Here is a 21,904-nt window from a genome sequence, read left to right as displayed (position 1 = left end):
GATGTATTCGTTATTAAGGGTTTCACTGTATTATATATTGTAAGAAAATAAATACTTACTTTACTTCAGGCAAGTGTTGAATCCGCAGAGGGAGATTGGAAGAAGAAACTTGAAACAGTTGAGCGGTAAGATTTTCACCTCGTAATCGATATTAATATTATTTAATAAACGTAAAGACAGGTTTATGGATGGTTCAAGTTGACACATTTTGCCTGGAAAAAAATGTCGGGAGTTTATAACTTTTGAAAATGCACCATTTTTTTCAAAAAATCCGCTTAAATTTGAAATCTATAAATAATATCGACTTTCGGGGTTCAAAGCTCAACAAATAAAATTGAGATATATTTTAAGAAAATACTTTCCACTTTAAAGTTTATATTTTAATTGTGTTGACTTGACTTGTCCGGCCTTTGAATATTCTCAAAAAAAAAAAAAAAAATTTAATCATTAAACAAATGTTCAGGGAGGGGGAAAAGTATAAGGAGTTGATAGAAGAGCTTAAATCTAAGAATTCAGATCTACAAGGACAGTTAGACTCCACAGCTCAACTCCTGAAGGTGAGATAAAATAAAATATTCGTAGATTATTGCAGCCGTAAGGATTTATATTTTGTAGAATTTCATTGTGGACATAATTTTAGAAGATTTAGTCTGGGATTTAAAATTTGTAATCCTCATTTTTGCAAAGTTTTAACTTTTTTTTGGATTTTAAATCTTCTTTCTTCCTATTTATAATATATCTCTGTCTAGCAATAGAGGGAACCTAAGAAATGTAGTCGTAAATATCACAAGGATTGGGTTAGGGGGAAGGGGGGGGGGGGATAGGATGATATTTCTTGCCATCATATATTGACAAGGATGATATTTCTTTATTTTTTCTTTCGTTAATGTCTTCCAGGTTTACTTAAAGTGATAGAAAAGAAAATTTCAAATGACCTCCATTCAAAGAGGGCCATGACCACCGATTCACAAAAGTTCCCTTCTTACCTTCCACTAGTCAAGATGGATGATATTTTCGTTATTGGAATTAAGCGTTCAGTCCCTTATAACCCTCTCCATGTTCTAGGAACTAGAAGGAGTGAAGGAGAACTACAACGAGGAGAAGAAGAACAAGGAGATGCTGGCCAAGAAGTGTACAGAGCTACAGGAGCTTCTTAATGCTGGCCAAAAACAGATAAATAATCAGATAAACGTAAGTTACATTTTATACCAAGATTTTTTATACATTTTTTTGTGCACATGACACAAACAAAACAATTTTTTACTAATATTTTTTCTTGTTTTTTTTTCTTCAGTTTTCAGTCCTTAAATTTATTTATTTTCTAGAATGAGGAGATAGTATCAAATGGTTCTGTTGAGGTAGGATAAATTTTTTGATTATCCCCTACACTTTTGGTGAAGGTTAATAATTACTCCACTCCCCCTCCCCCTTCGTTTTAGGTTATGGACCCCCCTCCCCAAGGGCGTATACAGGGTGGGCAAGAGGGGCAGTCCCCCCTCCCTATACAAGTTAAGGGGGGGGGCGTACGCCCATAGAACTCAGAGCTTTCACACTTTTACAATCTGAAACTGAAGAGTGAAGAACATTAAAAAAATAGTTTGCTGTTTTTTTCTGCTAGTTTTGTTTGAAGGAGAGATACAGTAGGTACTTGTAAGGTAATTGGACTGTATGTCTACCTTTAAAGTATCCAAGATGCCAAATGTTCTGAATTTACAGTTCAAATTTCCAACCCTTGTGGTATACTAGAAACTAACCTTAGGGTCAGGGAACCAAGGGTTCCATGGTTTCTCAGCAACTGGAACTAGAACCCCTGGAACCTCTGGAGCCTCTGGAACCTCTGGATGGAGAGGGTTCTCTCTCCTCCCCCCCTGCAGATTCGGCCTCTTTAACCTCTCATGACAGTTCTGTGGACACTCCTAACAAAAAGAAAAAGTCCAAAGCGAGCAAGGTATAGCTTCAACAAGGGAGTTGCCCCTCTGTTATTATCTTTGGCCATTGTTCCTTATTTTGATTGCTTCCCTTTATCTTGTCCTTATTAAGTAACGCCCTTTTTCTTATCAGACAGTCTAACACTTCAAGTTCTTTCTAATCTTCAGTTTCTACCATGCCTTTAACCTTAGTTTCATCGAATCCTCTTTTTTTCATCTTGTTCATCCTTTCTTCCTTATCACTTAGTTTTTCTTAGTTATTTTTGACTACTTTCTTCCTAAATCTTAGTTTCTCCTCCACATCTATTACTTATTCAGTTTCTTTCTAATTTCTAGTTTTTCTAACCAGTCTTTTTCCTTTTTTTTTTCTTATTCTGAATTCGGCCTCATCCTCATTACTTTCTTATTTTTAGTTTCTTCGTCCCTTTTTTATTTTATTGGTTTCTTTCTCAATCCTAATTACTTCCTTAAATCTATTTTTTTTCCTCCAGTTTTCATCCTATCAACCTAGTTTGTTTCTCATTCTTGATTTTTTTTCTTATTCTTAGATTCCCTCTTTTCCTCATTCTTCGTTTTTTCTTTTTATCATTCTTAAATTTATATATTTTCTCGTTTTTCTTTCTTATTCTTAGTTTCTCCTTTTTGTTCATTTTATCTTCCTTGTTGATATTCCATTCTCTTCCATCTTTTCTTTTTTTAATTAGTGTATCTACGTACCCCAATTGTTTTACCATATAATTTTCTGTTTATGAACATTTTCACTTTTATCTTCCTTTTTCTTTTCTTTGTTTCTTCGAGTTGCTTTTTTCTTCTCCTTGATCTTCCATTCTCATCCTTTTTTCTTTTCAACNACCCCTTCATATTGTTCTCCCATCTTATTCTATTTTTACTCCAGCTGCTAGGACTATTTAAGAACTCGAAGACTGAAAGTAAATCTCAGGTTTGTGAACATGTGTCTCGGGTTTGTGAACACGTGTTTTTGGTCCTCCTTGTTCACGTGTCGTGCTGGTTGTGAATTCACGTGTTGGGAGATTTCTAGGGACAAGCGCTGTGTACGCTTAGTCCAGTTTTATAACTATGCATGTTAGGCATCGGATGGCTTCATTTAAATTGCATGCACGATAACATCTTATGTCATAGCCAAAATTGTACGATAACAAAAAATCAAAACTACTAAGAATTTTTTTATTATGTGTGAAAATTTATCAGAACTATACTGCTCAAATTGACCCTTCAGGGTTAAATTAAAACCACTGCATGAAATAGAGTTAGTTGACTCATTTTGCACATATGTAATTTCTGAATGTGGAAAGGACCCAAATTTACACAACTTCCACTTATTTAATAGACTTATAAATTAGGAAATATGACAAATGAATAGGAATATTTATTTTGGTCCTGATAAAATCTTATTACAGCATGCCTAGTACAATGTTAAACAATGTAAATGTGAAATGTATTGTTTCATAGTTCATCAACTGTAAGTCTTTTGTATTTTCTACCATCTTAGCTATGATGACTAGTACAATAGCATTTATCCACTCAAACTGTTTGTAAGATCAGGTTGCCTCCTTAGTTGTCCCCTGAATATTAAGATAAATTAAATCCTAAAAATATTGAAAAGAGTCGACATGGTGTATACAGTAAACCATAAAACGGATGGACATTTGGCATTTTTTCCTTCTTCTGGGTTAATGACCTCAAATTATTATTTTCTGCATTCAGCAATCCTAAAAATTTAGAGAAGAGTCAACATGTTGTATACAGTAACTAGGTTTAGTTATAAACATACAGCCTAAGAACGTATGGACATATTTTTCCCTTCGCCTGGGTTATTCAAATTATTGTTATCTGCATTTGTGAAGGTGATCAGATGGCAGCCCACAAAATTTCATTTTATTAATATTAAACAAATGTGCTTGAAGCTAAATTTTATTGTGAAACGTAGAAGGTTACACGTTGAAATTAAGTAATAACATATGTGGTAATAATTATATGAAATCTTTTGAGTTATCATTATATTTTTTCCATCTGGTTTTTTTAGAATAACCCCCCCCCCCCTGTTTTGTGATTTTGGGGGGGGGAGGGGGAAGAAAAATTAAAATCAAAAGGCAACTCATTCTTGATGGTTTTCAGCGAAAATAAATATATTTTAACAAGGGGGAAGACAATTTATTTTTTGAGATTATACCACTGGCTTTCCACTCAAAAAAATAATATATTCCCGATTTAAAGCATGTTGACTAGGAAACATGCCCCTCTCCTGTTATTCCTTGTCTTCAAAACAGATTTGTTATGCACCTGCACTGTTTTTTACTAACACATTTCTTCTTCTGCAATTTTGTTCTGCATATTTTTATAGTAGTAGTTTTATATGTATCATTGTTTTTGTTCTGTGAGAACCAGACGACTGGACAGACTGCTTTTAGACGGAAGATATTACTTTTAATAGTCCAATGAACGGAAGACAATTGTGTCAATTGTGAGTGTAAACATACATTTCACTTACTTATTGAATTAATAAGCTACAAGTAAATCTATTTTTATTGTTGTTCTAGCATCGTCTTTTCTATTGTATTCTGGTTATCACTGTGTAGTAACTCATATTTGTTAACATTTGGTTTATTTAACAACTGTTTTTTAGAATTTCTTTCAAAACAAATTATTGTCCTTAATTAATAATAAAAATATAAAGATACATTTTAATTTTTATATTATTTTCAGGCTTAGGGTTGAAATGGGAGAAGACGAGACCTGAACCGCGCATTTCTAAACTATTTGTTAAACCATCAACATCACACAGACACACTTTGGATTATATTATGTATTTTTGTTGATGAACATCGTATGTACATGTTGTATATCGTTAAAACTGTACAACGTATTGCACAAAAGAATCAATGAACTATATGGAAAGAATATTTTACGGCTAAGAAACTGTAACTTTTACAACTGATTGTGATCTATATATTTTGTCAATATCAAGCTATAGTAGATATTTTAAAACATTTTTACATTCGCTGTCAATATCTAAATAATCCTAATTTGTACAAGTGGATTTTTCATCTTCTGTTTTATTATAAAAATAATTGTTATTTTGCCATATCATTTTGGTATCAGTTTTATTTTTTTTTTTGAGATTTCAGTTTTTGTCTCATATTTTTATTTGTTAATTGCAATACAATGGAGACATATTTATGTTTTTGTAACCCTCCATTGTTTTCCTGCCATCTCTCTGTTCATAATTTCCCGCATTTCTGTTCCTTTTTTCCCGCATTTCTGTTCCTTTTTTCCCGCATTTTCTGTTCCTTTTTTCCTGCATTTTCCCGATCTTTTTTTCTCCATTCTCGGTCGAAAGTGTCCCTCTAATAGAACACAGTTCCTATTTGTTACCTAATTAAAATCTGGAACCAGTGTTATTGTTTTAATTGTTCAATATAATAATTATGTGTGATTAAATAAATTTAGTTTGGGGTGTAAAAATCATTCTTTTTATTTATATGCAATGTATAGCAATCATCCCATGTTTTCAGAGAAAATGGTTGAATAGTTGGAATTTGGAGCTAATTAGTCGATAGTATGGTTTTGCTCTGCTGTGTGAATTTTGTTCCATAAATTTATTGGAACCTAGGATTGTATATTCTTGTTGGTTTCATGTTCTGTAGATTGTCAAAGAATATTAACCAGCGCGTACTCTGTTGAAAAAATTACTTTACTTTAAATACGACATAATTTATTTTAAGATAAAATTATTGAATTTGAAAATTATTTTGTCTCAATAGTTAGCCTCGAGGTATTTAATTTGAATGTCCATGTCGTGTCAACCTAATTTTGTCCAATATAGTTTAAAGTATTGATCTCTTCTACCTGCCCCCCCCACTACATAGCTCTGCCTAGAGAGTATGGATCAGCTGGTTTAAAGAACTAGCTCTTAATGGTCTGTCTCCACTATACACGTAGATTAATATTAGATTATTTGAAATAGATACACTTCTCGTTGTTTTATGAAATATCTTGTTTGGAAATAGAAAAGACGCGTTTTGTGATAATCTTTATAGTGAACTTACAGTAAATGTTACTAAAACGGTAAATATTAGCCGGTTATAGCATATTCACAATCAAAACGTAAAATAATAAACAAATATGCGATACACAAACATTTGTAAACTAAGCGTTTTTCATCTCGACTTTTAATACTTTATCTGTGATCATGTTCCTTTTGTACTATTTAAAACAAGAACAAAAAAGTTCTGATATAATAATATTTTTTTTGTTGAATTTTTCAATCATTTAAAACTTTTCCAACACATTTTTTTGTAATTTTATAAACTATAATCTATAAACCCTTCCTGGGGCCCGATTGGGTTTATTGGAAACAAGAGGACAGACAAAAAGTTAATAGACAAGCAAAGTACGTATATATAGACAACTTTAAAAATCTGATAATAATTTCAGAAACTCGAGATAAGTGTACACTGTACAGTGTACATAGATACAAGTGTGTATACACCGTACAGAGGAAATATGAGTACTGTGCCTATAGTTCCTGAGGATGTACAGGGTGATGACAAGTGGATGTCTATGGTAATCTTTTACAGGACGCAAACTAAAAAAAGAAAGTCTAATTATGTTAAATCAATTGTTCTTTTAAAAATTGTATGTTTAAGAAAATGTCATGGAAAAAGAATCTCACCATGAATTTCACATTTCATCAAACATACACTTTTTTTATAGATTTTAACGTTTTTTAAAAATATTTTCAGCATCGTCGATTCCTGCAGGATGCTCGGGACGCGGAGCCGGAGGTTTTATGGATAGGGGACTCCTTGATACAGGTTACATTTTACTCCTGAAGCAGGGATAAATATTTTCAAGCATTAACCCCCCTCCTTCCCTTGGAGGGGGGGGGGGGGAGAAATGATTTGGATGCTCTGCACTACTCAAATATTAGGTCTTTCAGATTTATCAGACTGTAATCATTTTATTTTTTTTCTTGACCAAATATTGATTAATTTACATTGAGAATTAAATCTAAAGTGTACATCCAAGAAAAAGAAATACATAAGCAAAACTTGGCTTGGTTTGTAGGTTATTAAGCTTTATGCGATTTGACATATGACATTTGACATATGACATTTGACATATGACATTTGACATATGACATTTGACATATGACATTTGACATATGACATTTTGACATATGACATTAGACATATGACTTTTGACATATGACGTTCGACATATGACATTTGACATTTGCCGTATACTTTTTTTTATGATCAAAAATAGATTTGGCTAGATTTTAAGTTATTGCTTAATAATATATTAGGTCAATATCTCTATTATTTATGACTTAGAAATGTGTCTAAGAAGCCTCGCAAATAGAAATATGTTCAAAAATCACATTTCAGCTTCTCCCACGGTCAGCTTTATTGTAGAACTTTTAAAACGTTTGTACATTATCTTAAAGCCATGATAAACAAATTTGCCATTTTGATCAGCATATATAAAAAAGGCCATAATCTTAACAATAATGGGTCGATTTTGTAGAAAATAGTAATAACCGGACAGGAACATTCACTAAACGAATTACCAATCTTTTTATCATGATTGTAAGATAATTTATAGATCTTTGAAAGCTCTTTCTCTAAAGCTGATCATTGGAGAAACTTAAATGGGCTTTTTGCATATATTTTTGCAAAAATATCAGAATATCAAATGCAAAATGATCAAATGCCGAATTATACAGTACTAACGCAGTACGTTTCAATTAGGTCTACAAGCTAGAAATGTATACAAATCAGAGAAAAATCATAACAACGGATCGTACTGCATTGTTCATCTCAAAACCGGTTAAATGTCAACAAGAAAGAGAAAACAAAGAGGAGACGATAAGAGATAAGATAAGAGAAGAAAAGAGAGAACAGAAGAGTAGAGAAGAGAAGAAAAGAAAAAATAAGAAAAAAGAGAAGAAAAAGGGAAGAAAAAATAGAAGAAAAAAGGAAAGAGAAGAGAAAAAAGAGAAGAAAGGATAAGAGAAGAAATTAGAAGAGAAGAGTAGAAAAGAGAAGAGAAGAGAAAGAAGAAAAAAAATTGCGTGAAAGAGAGAGCTTGCATTTTACAGACGTTTTATCATAAAAAATATGTTTAAGAATACCTTAAACATTAAAATTAACTTTATTGTAAAATTGTATGGTATTTTTGAGGAAAAAATAGTTGTCTTTTCTGTTTAGCGTACATTTTTTTGATCATTTAAAGATTTTTCATCATTTGGCATTTGATATTCTGATATTTTTGCATATTTTTTATGCGCATAGAGCTGAATAGCATACAATCCAAGCCTATTTTTGCATATTTTTTATGCGCATAGAGCTGAATAGCATACAATCCAAGCCTATTTTTGCATATTTTTTATGCGCATAGAGCTGAATAGCATACAATCCAAGCCTATTTTTGCATATTTTTTATGCGCATAGAGCTGAATAGCATACAATCCAAGCCTATTTTTGCATATTTTTTATGCGCATAGAGCTGAATAGCATACAATCCAAGCCTATTTTGCTCTTGCATATATTTTCTTGGATGTACATTTTAGATTTAGTTCTTAATGTGAATTAATCAATATTTGGTCAAGGAAAAACATTTAATGATAAAATTTTTTTGTACAATTTGAAACATCTATAAGACCTTTGAGAAGTTTCTCGAAAACTAAGGGAAAAATTGGAGTTAAAAAGTTTATTATTTTTTTGCAAATGTTTACCAAAAAAATTTATTTTTCTTGAAAAATTATTCATTAGCAAAATCAGGAGATACAAGTCTAAAAAAAATTGTCTCTCCGCGCAAACATAACTTATATTTGGGTGAACTTTATTTTCCAAGATGTTTAGGCTAAAAACATAACTTATATTTGGGTAAACTTTATTTTCCAAGATGTTTAGCCTTGAAAACAGTTTTTGTCTCCAGTATTAGAACTAGATAAATGCATTTGCTTGATTATGGTTTAAACAAAGTTTGACCAACACACTAATGTTGTTAAAAATCAACCTTTAATTCCCTTAACAAAAACTTAAATACGTTTGTATATCTCTGCAATCTGAAGACGCAAATCTTTGATATTTCAAACTTAGATTTTATATTACAGAATCCATAGTTTGAAAAAACAAAGATTTACGACATTTGATTGCAAAGATATAATGATTGAAAAATAAGAGTTTGTGACAAAGAAATAATCAGTTCCTTAATACACACGTCCATGGACGCAAGTCTTTTTTCTGTAACAATAAAAAAAATATAGCTGGTGCTGTTATTATAAAAACAAGCCGAATGCGCAGTATGTGCGGTAATATTAAGCACAAAGTTCGTATTATTTGTCTGATATCCAAAATAACAGAGACGCAGGAAAATAATTTTTTGGCACGCCAGTTCGATTTGATGTTCTGACATGTTACAAGATAAATTTTGAATCTGTACAGCTGCAGTACATGGTTTTGCGCTATTATTGCGCATACTCCGAACTGAAACCCTGCATGCTTTATTCATTTACTTGTTTATGATCAAGCTGCTAAAAAGCTTTCTGATGAATTCTTTTTTTTTGTTGTTTTAAATTCCACGGGCAACGCCGGGCACTTCAGCTAGTTTATAATAAATCTGAATTTCTATTTCAAAAAAATTTATTTCAGAATCTGTGTTTGAGCAAAATTTGGGAAAAAAGCTTCTGTGCTATGCATTCCCTCAACTTTGGTAAATAAAATCTAATGATTAAATAAAAATTGTTTGAATTTTAATTGTTAAAGAAATCACAACCTATAATTTCCTAATCTTTATATCTTTGCAACTTAATGATGTAAACCTTAGAAATTTTAAATCTAACCGAAATAAATCATAGTTTGAAATCAAAGTTCTACAACATCGGGCTGCAGAGATATTTGATAATAATAAGAATTAAAAAAATTTGAACTTGTGGCAAAGACTCAATTTCTTTGTTTGACATATTCATTATTCAGCTGAACTTTTGATGTTTTTTGATTTTTATCGTGCAAAGTTTATCATTTATGGTTTGAACAATTATTAGTTGACCAGAAAAAATCTATGAGGCCGAATTTAAAAAACTTGAGCCGCGGCCTAAATTTAAGACGCCGCTCAAATTTGGTTGGTTCCACTAAAAATTGTATTCAACTTTTAAGATTTAAGCCGGCGCCCAAATGAAACCGGTTTTTTGCGGATTTGAGACGCGGCTCAAATTCAGTAAAATCGGACTTCGGGATGATTGTCGTCTTCTTTCTTGTTCTAATCATAAAATTTCGCTGAAGATTTTGTAATTTGTAATTCTTTCTTAAGATTTATTTTATGTCTGAGCATGTTTTAGAAATAATTCAGTTAACAAATTAGAATATATGTATATACTGTTCTCTACGTATTGGAGGGGATAGAACAGCACATGTTCTATAAAGATTATAAACTGTTCTTTAGGTATTGGAGGAGATAGAACAGAATATGTTCTATAAAGATTATAAACTGTTCTCTAGGTATTGGAGGAGATAGAACAGAACATGTTCTATAAAGATTATAAACTGTTCTCTAGGTATTGGAGGAGATAGAACAGAACATGTTCTATGGAGATTAGAGAACGGAGAACTAGAGAATATATCGCCGAAGGTAAAATATTATACCTCTATATATAAAGTTTTTCTGTTTGTTTGTTTGTCCGATCATAACTCAGGAATCCCCAGACCGATTTGTCTCAAATTTTGACTGTGGAATTCGGGAGAACCACGGGAATGTTCTTAGATTCTAAGTTGAGTAATTCAGCTTTAAACGGGCAGACTAGCCAAAATCGTAATTAACGACAAAGCCCGGGTAAACGGTGCTATTAACTATATCTACCCTGGGCAACACTGTGTTTCCAAGCAAGTATATAATATATCATAACAAAACTTATTTCAGAAATAATTCAGTTGCAAATCACAAAAAAGAAAATGACAGAGATTCCACTTTTTTCTGTTTATTTAATGTATAAAAAAATAAATTGAAATGTTTTCATGAATGTCTGATAAACTGCTTTATTTGAATTTGAATTAATGTCATGGTTGACTAGTAAGTTAACAATCAAACACCTGTTTATCATCCAAATCCAACATCTCCCCCCCCCCTTCACACCTTAGCTGGTTCCCGTGGGAAGCAGTAAATTCCAAGGAGTATGGAATATAAGGGAGAAGGGGTCGACCCGGCCCGCCCAACCATATGATTATATTACAATATAAATGCATGCTTTGCATTCGGTACTTCATAAGAAATATTTGTCTGATGTACAAATACCACGTACATGTATTCAGAGTAGGTTTTTGTACACAGGGTGTCCCACGAAACATGACAGTTGGTAAATAGTTTACGATGTCTTTTTCATTTTATTTTTATCAATTTTCGTGGTAAAAATCTATTTTTTACAAGAAAAAGAAATTTGTTCTTAAGAGGGCTCTAACGTGAACACTTTGCACTGTATACTGTACTGAATATAATCTGATAGTCAACGACTAAGATATCCAGTGTTTTCTTTCTGAAAATTCATTGTCATTGGAAATTAATTGTTGGTAGTCGCATGGAGTGTACATAAAACGATGTGCAACGCTTGAGTTTAAAAATGCACACACTTAAGCAATTGAGGGTCATTTGAAATTTCGTCTATAGTTAATTTGAGAAATAATTTTAAAGTTTTGATATTTTTAACTATATAACAAACTTCTTCGCTCATATTTATATACATATATATATATAGTGAAACATTATGTTTAGTATAATTCTTTTTTTAATAAAAATGTGAAGTTAAAAACTGATATATATATATATATATAAAAATTATATATATATATTTATTTATTTATGTGTTTGCTAGAGCTGGACAAACAGTGAGACAAAATTGGCTGACATTTGTTGATAGGAACCCATTTTTTCCTAAATTTTGATATATATTTTTTTAATTGAAATTTTTTTTCTGCAAAATTTTTTTTATTCCACGGGCAACGTTGGGCACATTAGATGGTTCCAAACATTTAGATTGTTGTTGTACTGGTAGGAACTAATAATCACGGAGATACTCCTGAACAGATTGCAGAGGGGCTCAAGGTACACTAGATAGATAGATAGATAAAGTTTATTGCTAAAATACATGTATCTTTGTACAGAATGAGTTTACGCTTACAAATTGATGATTATATTAAAAGTACAAGTATAAAGCAATTAGGTGAAAAAAGTCCCTATAAACATATGAATTCAGTGACGACTTTAAATTCTTATTCGATATTTGATATTTAATAAATGAAATTTTCCAAAATGTGGTCTGCCTTCGTGTGAATTAGTCTATGACGAATATATTTGAAATGAAGTCAGAATTCTACCTCCATTGAATAATTGAAATTTGGACAAAATTCTCAGTCTCTGTCAATTTAGAAGGAAATCCTAGTTGGTATTGTTATTTACGAATATACGCCGAATTCATAGTAAATTTTATAGATGATTTAAAAGTTGTCGCTTAATTCTAATGTTTATTGAGACACTCAGTATTAAGGAACGCAGATCGATAGGGTCGCTTACATCAAGGCAAAGAATTAAAATGTAAAGATAGTTATTTCAGAGGTGTACGAATTTTTTGTAGTGCAGTGTACTGTACCTGCGCTATAAAGTAAACAAAAGACAGATGTCACAGCTTGACATGGTATCCATCTTTCACATAAAAATTCAATGAAATATTTTGGTCATAGGAAACTATTATGTGAATTATCAAAATAATCAAAACTAAACAAACACTGATGCATCTATTCTTGTTTACAAATACCGCCCAGAGAAAATTATTTCAAAATGAACTCAGAGAATACGCAACCACAATTAACTCTCCTTGCCTTATTACCTTGTATCAAGGCATGTCACTAGGAACTCTCATAGCTGTGTTTGTTTATAAATAACGTGTGTACTGCAGTTTGTAGAAGGAATTTAAATAAAGCAATGGGAGGTTCCTGGTGTAATCATGAATTACATGAGAATTGAACAGGTTTCATCAGAAATAAACAACTGCCAAGCAGTGCCCAGGATCCGGATCCGCTAAAATATGCGGATCCACGGATCCGGATCCAAGGGGTAAAATGTCAACCAAAAACTGAAAAAAAAACTTTTTTACTCCTAAGACCAAAATCTGAACTTTTAAAAGAAGAGAGATCATAAAAATTTCATGGTTCATAAAGTTTTGGGATAAAAATATGCGAAAAAAATAAAACAACAAATTTGAAAATTATTTTTTGTTTAAAAAATTCAGTAAATCTTAAAGAAAATATACAGTGCGGATCCAGGATCCGGATCCGCATCAAAATTAAATGGATCCTAAGCACTGCTGTTTTCCTTCATGTATATATGTATTCGGAGCACGATCATTTGCTATCAACTCACTTGCTATCCGCCTCACTTGCTATCAACTCACTTGTTATCAATTCACTTGCTATCAATTCACTTGCTATCTGTTTCACTTGCTTTCTGTTTCACTTGCTCTCAGCCTCACTTGCACTCAGGCCTCACTTGCTCTCGCCACACTTGCTCTCAGGTCAATTTGCTATCAGGCCTCACTTGCTATTAAAACGTTTGTTCTCCAGTCTCAACTGCTATCAATGCTCATCTGCTATCCAAAACTAGTTACTATCCAAATGCGTTGCTATATATAATAGTATTTGTGTTTCTAAATAAGTTGCTATTAAAACCAGTTCTTAGTATATATTACGAAACCAGTTTATATATGGTTGTTCAAATAATATTAATTTATAAAAAGAAAAAGGGAGTACATTAATAATACAATATATTATATTCAATTTAAATTTTCACTCCATCATCTTTGTAAAAACGAACAATGTTGTTGATATAAATACCCAAGACTCCATGCCCACGCAAAGTTTGTGAGAGACTGAAGAATTCCAAATTTTAAGAAATTTTTCCATTTTTTTGCGGATTTTTAGAAAAAAAAACTGGTTAAAGTAATGATTGAGAGCAAGTCGAAAATTTGATAGCAAATGATGATTGATAGCAAAAATGTTGATTGCAACGGAGGATTGATAGCAAATTGGCCTGCTAGCAAGTAAGGCTTGATAGCAAGTTGAGGCCGGATAGCAAATGAGGCTTGATAGCAAATGAATGTGTTAGCAACTGAGTTGATAGCAAATGAGTTTGATAGAAACTGAGGGGATAGCAAGTGAGGGGATAGCAAGTGAGGCTGATAGCAAGTGACTTGATAGCAAGTGAGTTGATAGCAAATGATCGTGCTCCATATAATATATATATTATTATTGAACACAAAATCTTCTTTAGGTGATTTGTACTGTTATTCGAGACCGTCAACCACAATCCTTCGTTCTTCTTCTGGTAAATAAGATTATTTAACATTTTATGTTAATTTTTTACTCAACTCATACGCTAATTTTCTAAACCCCATATCTTGTCAATCTGATTTTATAAAACTTTGATATTTTTAACCATGAATTCTGCTTGATCAAATAGCAAAAGATTCAATTATCACAGACTTCTTACAACATCAGGTTGCAAAAATAATGGAATTTGAAAATTTTGGGTTTGAGGTTTTATTAATCTGTTCAGGACAGATATTATTATAATTAAATTCAACCTACTGACACCCTTTAATACGGTTGAGCTCCTCCACTTGCCCTGGTCTATATATGATCTAGTTTTTTTTAATTAACAAGAGCTAAACAACCGCACAATAATAATGAAAATTTAATAATAAAAAAATTTAAATTAATCAAACCTAATAAAAATTCATTGTTAAGAGTTTGTTACCCCGAGGACACCAACCCAACTCCTTAAGGGATAGGAATAAGGTAAATTCATTCAAGTCTTTCATGCTTTTATTTATATCGTCCCTAAAAACATAAAATCTGTTGTCAAGGGGCGTAAATTTACAAGATTTGTCTTTTAAGGGACATTTCAAGTGGAGGGGATTAGTTCCGATAGCCCCCTACCCCCTGTGCTGTAGTGTATTATACCAACTGCACTGTACTGTAATGTACTGTACTGTACTGTACTGTACTGTACTGTACTCTTCTACTTCAGGCTGTGAATGGTATAATGGAAGAGTATGTGAAGGGAAACAGTAAACTACAGTTTGTAAATATAGATACAGGCTTTATACAGGTTAGTACAGTGGTCCTCAGAATAAGTTGGGAAAGTAAAACGACTCCTTATCAGTGCCGCAATGAAATTAACGATTAATATTAAGAAAAAAAGAAAGTTATAAATGCGGTAAAATTAAAATGTTTTCTAGTAATATTTTAAAACCTTAATTTTCCCTTTAACTTTGTTTTTAAGCTTACAAATCACAATAAAACATTTATATACACACAACCATTAGCCATTTATAAAATTAGAGAGTTGTCGTAAATTTTTTTTGAATAATGTGAAGATCATATTTTCAAAAATATTTTTTTTAGGCTGACAAATCCATATCACACCACGACATGTACGATTACCTCCACCTTACGCAGAAAGGATATTCTATGGTAATAATAATAATACTAACAATAATAATAATGTAGTAAAATAATAATAATAATACTAACAATAATAATAATAATAATCATAATAATGATAGTAATGATTATGATTATTGTTATGATAATGATAACGATATCGATAACGATATCGATAACGATATCGATAACGATACGATAACGATATCGATAACGATATCGATAACGATAACGATAATGCTAATGCCAATGGTAATTATTAAAATATCAATGATAATGATAAAAAGGATGATGATAATAATGATTATAATAATGACAACGTTATTGTCAGTATTTGTGTAATTGGTATTGTCGTATTTTCCTAATGTCATATTGTCATATATACAAATTGTCACATTGTCATCTTGTGATATATATAAAACCTCATTAGGCATTTGAACCCGTGAACGAGCTACTGATCCAACTACTGCAGGAGATGGAGGGAGAAGTTGAACGGTAAGCTGAACTACGAATATATATTCCTGCAAGCAAGAAATAAGAAATAAATGCAAAGATCCGACTTGGAGCCCCCAGATCAGGGTGTAGCGCATCAACAACATTCTGGCTCCATCCAGGCTAACTCACAATTTTGTGGATCCCAGTGGCCAGCAGTTGTCAGCTGTGCCTTTAAAAACTCTGTTCTATGTATATTAGAAGATGGGACGAATGATTTTCCATGAAAACATACACCCTGATAATTTTATAATTCTTTAATGTTTGACGTTTTTATGATACAGGGTCACCCACAATTTTAAATCTTATATACAAAGAGCATTAACGTTAAATTCTACAAGCAAAAACTAAAAACACATTTTATTCCATCGTAGGGTTAATCTGTATGTTAACTTAAGAAAATTTATAACTGTTAGATAATTTAATATATTGTGTGACAAATTTTATTTTAAAACTGATTTTATTTCAGGCCTGAAACCGAGGGGTGTGCAGATTAAATGACATGATAAATAGTGAATACTGACGACCTACAAGATGTAACAAAATCCCCGAAACGCTAGCTTTATGTACAGTGTACACGCAGAGCCCTTTTTCAAACTTGCATTTTTTATTTTTGTATTTTTTAGTTATTATCATTATTGTAATTTTAATCTCAATTCTTGCATAGTATTATTTAAAGTTCTATTTTTTGTCCAGAAAAATATGATATTAGTTACCTTTTCATTTCTGACCAAAAAAAAACCCTTTTCAAAGAATTAATACAATTATTTATAATATTAAAAACACTCCAATTTATGTAATTAATACTAGTGTACAATAAATCCATTTCTTGACCCAAAAATTCTTCATTTCTTATTTTCTAACAAAATGTAAATTACAAGATTTTGCATTAATTTTGCATAGCATTTGCGTTTGGCAAATTTTCTTACGATTTTTTTGTTTTAATAGAGCTTCATTACCCCAATAGTGAAATAATGAATCTGAATTTTTGTGTGTTTTGGTATCAATCTCATAAAGTAAATATGGAGGATTTGTACACAGTATCCTTTAGAAGAGATTGGACACTGTACACTGTACAGTGTACAGTGTACACACTTGTATTTACATTATGTACAACACTTAAAGAACTAGTAAATTAGTACAAAAACTACATCTCATCTCACTATTGCAATGCTTTAATCTATGTTTACATTGATGTGTTGCTTTAAGCTAAACTCCACCGCAATACTACAGTACGTGATTCATTTAAATTTTGGTAAGCGAAAAATTCGCGGATTTTAATGCAAGTTCTCCCGGATTTCAGCCAACTTTAATTAGTTCATGTAAATCATACTGTTATTTAGTCAGAATCCTCACAATTACCAGACCCCTAGTCATGTCTTCAATCTTGAACTGTCACCATTTTGTAAACTTTTTGAAAAAAGCTTTTGTACGCAGTCCGTTAGTTTAAATCAATACACTGCATTTTGAAATAAGTAAAGTGCTTGCCCATGTTTAAAATCAAAATTTATTAATTATGCGAAAATGTATTTTTAATTTTGATCGCACAAATTCCTTTTTTAAAACCATAAGGTTTATAGATTTTAAAAGAGATTCAACAAAAAGAAGTTTCACAAATTTTTAAATTGTTTAAATTTTCTTGCACTATGCCAAATTCTAACCCTGAGAGAAGATATAAACAAGTTTTTTCTTCTATAGGATAGCAGTTTTGTATAGTTAACTTAGTTTAAACTATAAAATAAAGGTTTGAATTGTTAGAGCTTTATTTTTATGTTTCAGTAGTATTTTGTGGTGCCAGTTTCATACGAGTCCAAAAACCTTAAAACTCTATAGGGAAAGGAACCAAGTCATTTTCCATCACTAGGTGTAGCCTATAATTGCATTTTTAGTGAAATATTGAACTTCACTCCTTTGCCTCAAATGATTCATGAATGTCAGTTTTCTTTGATGGATACATTTTCTTTTTCGTGAAATAGAATACAAAATTATTGGATCTCAACAACTCAGACGAGTGAGAAAATAACCACAATTGTTTTATTTTCACAAGTCTCACGTTGATCATCAATTTAAGATAAAATCGACCATGGCAGCGCAATTAATGTTAAAATATGTAATTGTAAACTTGTAAAAAAAACTGTACCGTACAACCCTTAGTATGTATGTATGTACACAAAACTGTACCGTACTACCCTTATTATGTATTTATGTACACAAAACTGTACCGTACAACCCTAATGTATTTATGTACACTGCTGTAGTGTTACAATAAAGCTTCTTCNAACCCCCCCCGAAAAAATGTAAAGAATACACAAATTGGATAATTTTTGTTTTTTTAAGTTCAAAATACTTGCTTTTTAAAGAGATAAAAGATATATTTTCTATTAAACCTTAATTGATTAGTCAACTGTAGATCTTATATTTAAATTTCAAGTAACAGACTCATATAAAGATGTTTTTAAGTTTGCCTATGAAAGGTTTTTTTTAACAAAGGTACAAATACAATGTGCGGAAATAAAATAATTGTCCATTTAATTTAGGTTAAGATGCTTATAAATTGGATAAAACTGAATTAAACTAAATATCATGCCTAGCTACACAGAAAAATCAATAAAATGGACAAAACATCTTTTCCCCCATGGAATCTTTGCATTTCAAAAAAGCTTTTTATTTTTGTGTAAGATAGCTGTATACAGATGCAGTTATATGGTCTAATTGATTTATGGTTATTATAAAGCTAAAATTATTAAAAAACCCAAGTTACCATCATAGCAAGTAAACTAACTTAATTTTGCATTAAATATTGCATTTCAGAGCCTGACCCAGATAAAATATTAGCAGAAAAATATATTTTATTTTGAAGACAAATCACTTAAATTAATGATTTTGAATGCTTCTTTCAAATTTTCTACCTTTTTAAAAAGGATAAGACATTGATTGCAAGTTTCTAGTACATAGTTAGTACAATATTTTATCATTTTGAAAAAGTCCTTTAGATTTTTAATTTAAATATAGAAGTTTTTTATATAATTATAGATATACAATTTATAATATAATTTATCTAGGGTTCAATGGTTAATTCCAGAGTACATATACAGATTTAACCATCTCTATCTGTTAACTTTTGGCTTTCTTTACATTTCAAACTAGTTTGTAAATGATTAAAAATGGAAGATGTAAAAAATTACACTAATTATTTAGCAATAATTATTATATTTCTGAGCAAACATCAGTTTTTAACTCATTAATGTTTGTCAAAAATTAAATTGTTTTTGTAGCACGTTCATCATCATGTTGCCTGATGATATTCAGAAAAATATGGAGTAAACTTTGTATTTAAGCCCTGGCCTTGAGAGCTTTTTTCCCGAATTAGCTTTCTGAGCTCATTTGTTAATAAATCCACAAAACCTAATTTCAATTTACATATAGTTTTTTTAAGCACATTTATGGGCTGTAAGAAAACAAAATAAAACAAATAATATTTGGCGAATGTTTGAGCATATTATATTTTTTAAATCTTGTTTTTATTCAATATAGGCTAGTACTGACTCTTTAGAATCCCAAAGTTTTGCAAGATAAAACAAAATACAGAAGTTGGCGTTTATATTAACATTTTATTCAAATTTTGATTAAAAAGTTTTTTTTTATTTGCACGCAAACAAAAAAAACCGTCTTCATTGTATTGATATACACAACGGCAACTGTAGCAAAGTAGAAATGGATTAGCCGAAATTTGAGTTTAAGAGAAATGTTTATTTTTTGTGCGGGTAAGAGTTAAAAAAAATGCAATTGGTATATCACTGTTAAAAATGTCATCTTAAAAGTCTTGAAACATAACATGTTTTAACATGGAATTCACGTTTTTTGTGGGTAACCAGCTGTATCGTTATATAGACAATCACAATTGTATCTGAATGCGATTTCGCCCCTGAAGTTTACGTTAACTGAAGTTTCGCATCAAAATGAGTTGATAGTGTTTGGTGAATTGATTGAAATGTTTATTGTTTATAAAACGGGATATATATCATCCTTATAATACAAAGTACAGAGAATCAAAAAAATAATTAGAAAATGAGCTTAGGGTCAAGGTATTTGGAGAGAAAATAAAAATAAATATAGTTTTTAATGGGGAGGATGATAGAAAGATTTTTTCCAAATTTTTTTAGTTTTTCTAATTTGAAAATAGTCTTTTTTACGTTATTTTTTAGTTCTTATATTTTAAATGCAACTAGTGTTTCTTTGTATATCTATATACAGGGTGAGTCTAAAAAAAAGTGTAATTAGCGTCGTCTTCTTCATAGCTAATTTTTTTATGAAATTTTTATTTTTGGAATATTTTGGCATTTTGGCTTCATTTCTTCATACATGGTACCAAAAAAAATCCGCCAAACTTTTTTCCCGTCAAAATTGAAAGTGAAGACAAACAAAAGTGTGATAAAAGATAATTGCTTAATCCAATCCTAACATTTCATTAAGATCGGTCTAAATCCAATCTTGACCAATTGAGAAATATATATTCATAAGAATCCCCAACATTTTGATGAAATAGACCAAAACGGCTGAACCGATCGAGCCCAAATTTTTTTGTGAGACCTCGCGTGAACATGACCCTACGGAAGGTTTATGGATGATAAAATTTTGAAAAATTTGCCTTCATTAAAATTCAATTTTTGAAAATTTAGAAAATCCACGAAATTTGTTTATCAAATCCGTGAAACTGCTGTTTGTTTTAGTTCTGCAATGTATACAAAGAGAAAATGTTCATGGAAATGGAAAGAGGGCGTGAAGCGCCTTAATACCCTAGTATTGAAAAAAAAACTAAAATTTCGCAGATTTTTCTATACTTTCATTGGTGGATTTTTTAATCTTTTTAATCCAAAAAGATTTGACCCAGATTAGTTGGTTTGATTATTCAGTCGGTTTTTTGGTATATTAAGGAACTGGTTACTGGTCACCTTTTCATCGTTTAAAATATAAACGGTGTAAAAATTAATTTAGGTATTGATAAGAAAATCTAAGTTGAAACTGTTTTTTGTTTGTTTTTTTATCTAAATTTCGACATAGTGTAAGATAAATGTTTTCAAAAAATTTTTTTTTCAAACACACGGTCCAAAATTATAAATAATGCAAAAAATAGTATAAAATTGATATTTCTAAAAATAATGAAAATGCAAAAATTCATGCAGGGAATGAATCCATGTTTGAAATGTTCATGTTTTTATTTGTACACCTGTATGTGGGGGGGGGGGGTAGCGGTCAAATTGACGCACAGTAGGGAAAGCTACATTTTGAAACATAAATCGTAGAAAGCCATTCTTAAAACAAGATTTTAAACGAAATTGTAAATAATTATAAATCTTCCGTACTTCATGAGAAAACATTGAAATCTGTAATTAATAATTTATTTTTACCTCAATGTGAAAATGCGGGAATGAATCCCCCCTGGGTCCGGGAATAAGATACAATAAATCCCCCTGGGAATGAGAGTGCAGTGCAAGATGAATATGTGAAGGGGAAAGTCCAAGTGCTTGAATAATAAACTGTTCAGTGTTCACAACATACAAACATTACACTTCGTTACGAAGTTTCCACTGTTGGTTTGGCAGATAAGTGGCTAAAATTCTGCCAACTGACCATTACACAATTTATCGCTATTACATAACATGTCCTATTGTCAGTATGTTTCTAGATACAATATCAATGTTAAATTAACTAATGTACATAGATCATAAGACAGGGTTACCCACAAAAGATGATACTGTAAAGAAAAGACGACCTGAATCTCTTCAAATATGACGATTCCAAGTTTAGAATAAGTCATATGCCTTAAAGATTGTCATTATAAGGCCTTTTTGATTATTTCGCCAAGTGTTCAGTTGCAGAGGAAACAGATATTCCGTACAATCGTCTCTGAAGTCTCATTCTTTTTGAGTAACCCTTTATGTGAAAAATAATTATGTGGGGGGGGGGGGT

The 21,904-nt window shown here is 31.1% G+C and overlaps 1 protein-coding gene across 3 annotated transcripts; it reads left to right on the top strand.

Annotated features, from left to right (window-relative positions):
• The first annotated feature begins 1,135 nt into the window (after window positions 1-1,135).
• Window positions 1,136-18,215, top strand: LOC111714510 (platelet-activating factor acetylhydrolase IB subunit gamma). 3 transcript variants are annotated; one of them, XR_002767996.1, is made up of 14 exons: window positions 1,136-1,191; window positions 1,326-1,358; window positions 4,653-6,512; window positions 6,692-6,763; window positions 9,608-9,668; window positions 10,510-10,583; window positions 11,979-12,047; window positions 14,268-14,321; window positions 14,744-14,794; window positions 15,027-15,107; window positions 15,404-15,472; window positions 15,873-15,937; window positions 16,404-17,166; window positions 17,717-18,215. XR_002767996.1 is itself a non-coding variant. In XM_023489646.1 (13 exons), exons 3-13 carry the CDS (start codon window positions 6,453-6,455, stop codon window positions 16,429-16,431), a joined length of 684 nt encoding a protein of 227 aa, XP_023345414.1. In that variant the 5' UTR covers window positions 1,136-1,191; window positions 1,326-1,358; window positions 4,653-6,452; the 3' UTR covers window positions 16,432-17,691. The 3 variants fall into 3 exon arrangements, 1 of the variants encoding a protein (XP_023345414.1); XR_002767995.1 differs by lacking the exon at window positions 17,717-18,215 and having other exon boundaries at window positions 16,404-16,730; window positions 16,986-17,502; XM_023489646.1 differs by lacking the exon at window positions 17,717-18,215 and having other exon boundaries at window positions 16,404-17,691.
• Window positions 18,216-21,904: the final 3,689 nt, after the last annotated feature.

This window comes from Eurytemora carolleeae, unplaced genomic scaffold (assembly GCF_000591075.1).
Source record: "Eurytemora carolleeae unplaced genomic scaffold, Eaff_2.0 scaffold1583, whole genome shotgun sequence".
Classification (NCBI taxonomy): Eukaryota; Metazoa; Arthropoda; class Copepoda; order Calanoida; family Temoridae; genus Eurytemora; species Eurytemora carolleeae.
This window is presented reverse-complemented; position numbering and strand designations above follow the sequence as displayed.